Source organism: Armigeres subalbatus, chromosome 1, assembly GCF_024139115.2.
Source record: "Armigeres subalbatus isolate Guangzhou_Male chromosome 1, GZ_Asu_2, whole genome shotgun sequence".
In the NCBI taxonomy this organism is placed as follows: Eukaryota; Metazoa; Arthropoda; class Insecta; order Diptera; family Culicidae; genus Armigeres; species Armigeres subalbatus.
In genome coordinates, this window is record NC_085139.1 from 230169173 (window position 1) to 230172931 (window position 3759).

Below are 3759 nucleotides of genomic sequence, written 5' to 3' on the forward strand. Positions count from 1 at the left end.
GGCAAAATGGCCTGACACCGTAGGGAGGAAGGTTTGTTGAATGGTTCCATGGAAGATTACGTACCGAACAAATCTTCTTTGAATGACCTCACTAGGTAAGAGAATGAATGATACGGACACCAGATACCCACACACCTAATATTTTTTACCGGGATCTCAGCACAGCCCCGTGCCCCAGCAAACATGTTTTGCTGATATTCCTGTTAAAGTTAATTTCTATTTATATAAGTTTGTTTGTAAGTGATGTATTTGGTCTTTGTATGCTTGAGTCGGTTTTAGTTAGTTTTGATAAGCCCCCTTAATTTTTAGTGTTTGATCAGTACATGATCTGTAACATGGTCCCTGATTTATGAATAAGCTTGTCTTTGGAACAGCATAGCTAGGCCTTTCGACAAAATCGAAATAAATAATTTTTCCTTAATGTGGTCCACGTTGTGTTGTTACTGATTTAACAAAAAATAATCATGCACCCCACTTCACAACTCGTTTAAAACATTAACCCAACTCACAATAAGTCCAAAGACCGGTTACATTCTGGTCGGCAAGTTTTGATATCAGCTGACGTGTTTAGCTGTCACTATATCGCATAGGACAATTTAAAAAAGTTTATATAACTCTAGAGAAATTAAGTTGTGGAATAAGGTGTTTGAAAATTAGTATCAGCTGATTACCGCCTTTGGAATACAGTTATAAGACAATAGGAGGCTAAGTAGAACTGACTGACTATTAAAAGGCTCTTTATTCAATAAATGCAGTCGAATTATACTTCACCTCCCATAGCTTCGATCCGCGACCGGTATCACGCGCCCTGTTGGTCATTGAGGAAACCGTATAGACGAATCCAAGTAAAAATAAGAAGAAGACACACGACGGTATTAACTTTGACAGATCCTACAGCACAGCATAGGAAGATAATTTTTAAATGCTTATTATAAATTCTAGACAAATTGTAATTAAAATCCGATTGAGGTACGATACGGAAAAAGTTCTGAATTACATATTCGGAAGCTTATCTCAATTTTTTAAATATTTTCCAAAAATGTACCTATCATATAGTTCGGAACTTTTTCCGTATCATACTTCAATCAGATTTTAATTACAATTTGTCTAGAATTTATAATAAGCATTTTAAAATGATCTTCCTATGCTGTGCTGTAGGATCTGTCAAAGTTAACACCGTCGTGTGTCTTCTTCTTATTTTTACTTGGATTCGTCTATAGGAGAGTACGAACTTTCAATGTATTTTCCAAATTTACACAACTTTATTCCATCTACGGTACTAGATGGGTTCCTATTAAGCCACTGTTCGTAGAATCCTACCAGCAATAAAATTCTCCCGAAGCAAACCCATGCCGATGAACCATTCTGCATTACTCAACCACCATAGATCAATCACCATTGGAGATCATGTTGAAAGATGTTTATGACAAATTACATTGACTGAAATTCAATGATCCATCAAACTGACTGCAACACAGAAAGATCCCCACCATATGTGTCTTCTGGAGAATTATAATCCTTAGCCCAGGGAAAAACATTGTACGCTATATTGAATGAATAGTGGGTAGCCGTATTAACCTGTTTTTCAATCCCCTGAAATAAATAGCATATAAAAGTACCCATTAATGGACGAACTGAGTTTCTTATTTGAGAAGGGACTTTGACAGTTCGAGGCGAAGTCACTTACACATAGGATTTTTTTACCGGGATCTCAGCAAAATGTTGAACTTTTACCAAGATTCGCACAGCCGTGCCCCAGCAAACATGTTTTTTGCCGAGATTTCTGTCAAAATAGCTGAAAATCAGCAAATATTTTGCCGAAAATCAGCTAACAAACGCCATTTTTGCTGAAATATCAGTTTTTTATTTTGCTGGCGCACGGCTGTGCGGATTTTTGCCGAGCTGCAGAAATAAAAACTGAGTGTGTAGGTGAGACAATACACAGCGATTGTTCATGACTCACACATTTTTTTTCGCAGTGTGAGTTTCGGGCCCTCCTTAGCCGTGCGGTAAGATGCACTGTTACAAAGCAAAACATGCTGAAGCCACTCTCAGTTCGATTCCCGGTCCGGTCTAGGAAAATTTTCGGGTTGGAAAATGTCTCGACTTCATATACCGCCAGGAAGATTCATCGGTCAATTTGTCTGAACGCCGTATGTTAAACTAAAGCAATTGTAACGTTTTTTGTTTTTCAACATGAGTTTTACTTAAACCAATATGAAGACATCATATGCGATATTTGTAGACAGTCCACTTCCTGTCTTTCTCTCCGTTTCGTTTCCACTTTCGCATCTCGTCAAATCTGAACCGACCATTTATGATGTACATTCTAAGTGGCTCAGTTTCCCTATAAAAAGAGAGCAGAAACTATCAATGATTTAATTTCCAATCGATCTGACAAAACAACATTGGACACAAACCCAATCGTCTCAAGATTACCCTCCAATATGTCTTTAATTTTCTGCCTTCGGGGAAAATCATTCAACGGTCCCTGCAGTAGCATAGTTCGCTGTTCGCGCAGATATTCGTTCTCCTGTTTCAGTTGATTGATTTCATCCGATTTTCGGTCCGTTTCTAACAGCAGCTGCAGTAGAAGCGATCGCAGTTCACCGAGCTCCTTCTTCAGTTGATTGATCTTCATCTCTGTAGATTCTTTACCGCCTTCACATTGCACTGCTTCACGAGCACTTTCATTTCCATCTCCCATGGTGACTGCTAGCAAGTACTCGAATGTCTTATGAAATATGTTCCGAAACATGAAAGGCCGATCACAATATTGATGTTTTCACATGGAAATTTTGAAGTATACTTAGAAGAAAAAATCAGAGAATGATTTGTTTACTTCAAGGTTTATTGACAATATATTGGAATGGTTACTATGATTCTGTGTTTTGCAACGTGCATACATAAAATTTATTCTTGATTACTTTTGATCGTAATTAAAAGTAGGTGATTTAAAGTCATCGCAACTCCAGGAAGATCCTCGGAAAAGATTAAAAAGTTTCCATTTTATTCAAGCTTTGCTACACTGGATTCCATCATTTTGCATGAAGTATTTAGGGTTTTTATTAATTTAGTATGCACATCTGCAATACAATATTATTTTATTTTTGTTGGCAAATCTGTCTTTAGTATGTAGTAACGAAAGAATGATCTTGTCAACATCATTATCAAATTGTCACTCACATTCGACTGGCCCATTTCTCCATCCGCTCAGTCTGAATGAGAAACATCCGTTCCGGCATGGCCAACTACCTAAGCATTGACCCCAACCTTACCGGTCTGTCAACGGGGCCCTTACTCGCAATTGGGCGCCACTCGTGTCTACGCCTCCAGCTAACGAGTCATTCTTGTCGCGACATTGTAGCCGAAGTTCACCCTCAACATTGCAGCAGGTGCTTGGTAGCCGCTCACTGCTCACCACACCGCTTAGCTTTGAAAGCCCAACAGCCACGCATCCATCACCGCCGCCCGAACCGAAGTCATTCACATGACCCGCTAACCGTGACCTAAGATCAACTTGCTACACATGCGCGCCCAAGTGTATCTCGAACCCGCGCTCGGCCCTTTGAAAGTGCGAGAGGTTCTTTTTTTTCGCCGTCCGATAATCAACGCTGACACCATCTCCCACGCTAAGCAGCCACCGCCGCCGCACCGTACATCAACGAGCATGCCGTGGCGGTGCGGCGGAGAATGTTTCAACTTTCGGCCACGTGAGGTATTGGAAGAACTGCATCGCACGCAACTTGCTTCGCAGTT

General features: G+C 40.0%; 1 protein-coding gene across 1 annotated transcript; it reads right to left on the reverse strand.

Moving 5' to 3' along the window:
* Positions 1-2108: 2108 nt before the first annotated feature.
* On the reverse strand, positions 2109-2852 carry LOC134211653 (uncharacterized). The gene is made up of 2 exons (XM_062688756.1): positions 2421-2852; positions 2109-2347 (listed from the first exon to the last, which is right to left on the reverse strand). The coding sequence occupies exons 1-2, from the start codon at positions 2756-2758 to the stop codon at positions 2227-2229; spliced, it is 459 nt and encodes a 152-aa protein (XP_062544740.1). The 5' UTR covers positions 2759-2852; the 3' UTR covers positions 2109-2226.
* Positions 2853-3759: the final 907 nt, after the last annotated feature.

What these genes read in the sequence shown, in the direction of transcription:
- LOC134211653 (XM_062688756.1), bottom strand. Translation starts at nt 2,758, where the DNA reads ATGTTTCGGAACATATTTCATAAGACATTCGAGTACTTGCTAGCAGTC. An exon ending in GGTAATCTTGAGACGATTGG is followed by an intron (nt 2,348 to 2,420) that starts GTTTGTGTCCAA and finishes CTCTTTTTATAG; the next exon opens with GGAAACTGAGCCACTTAGAA.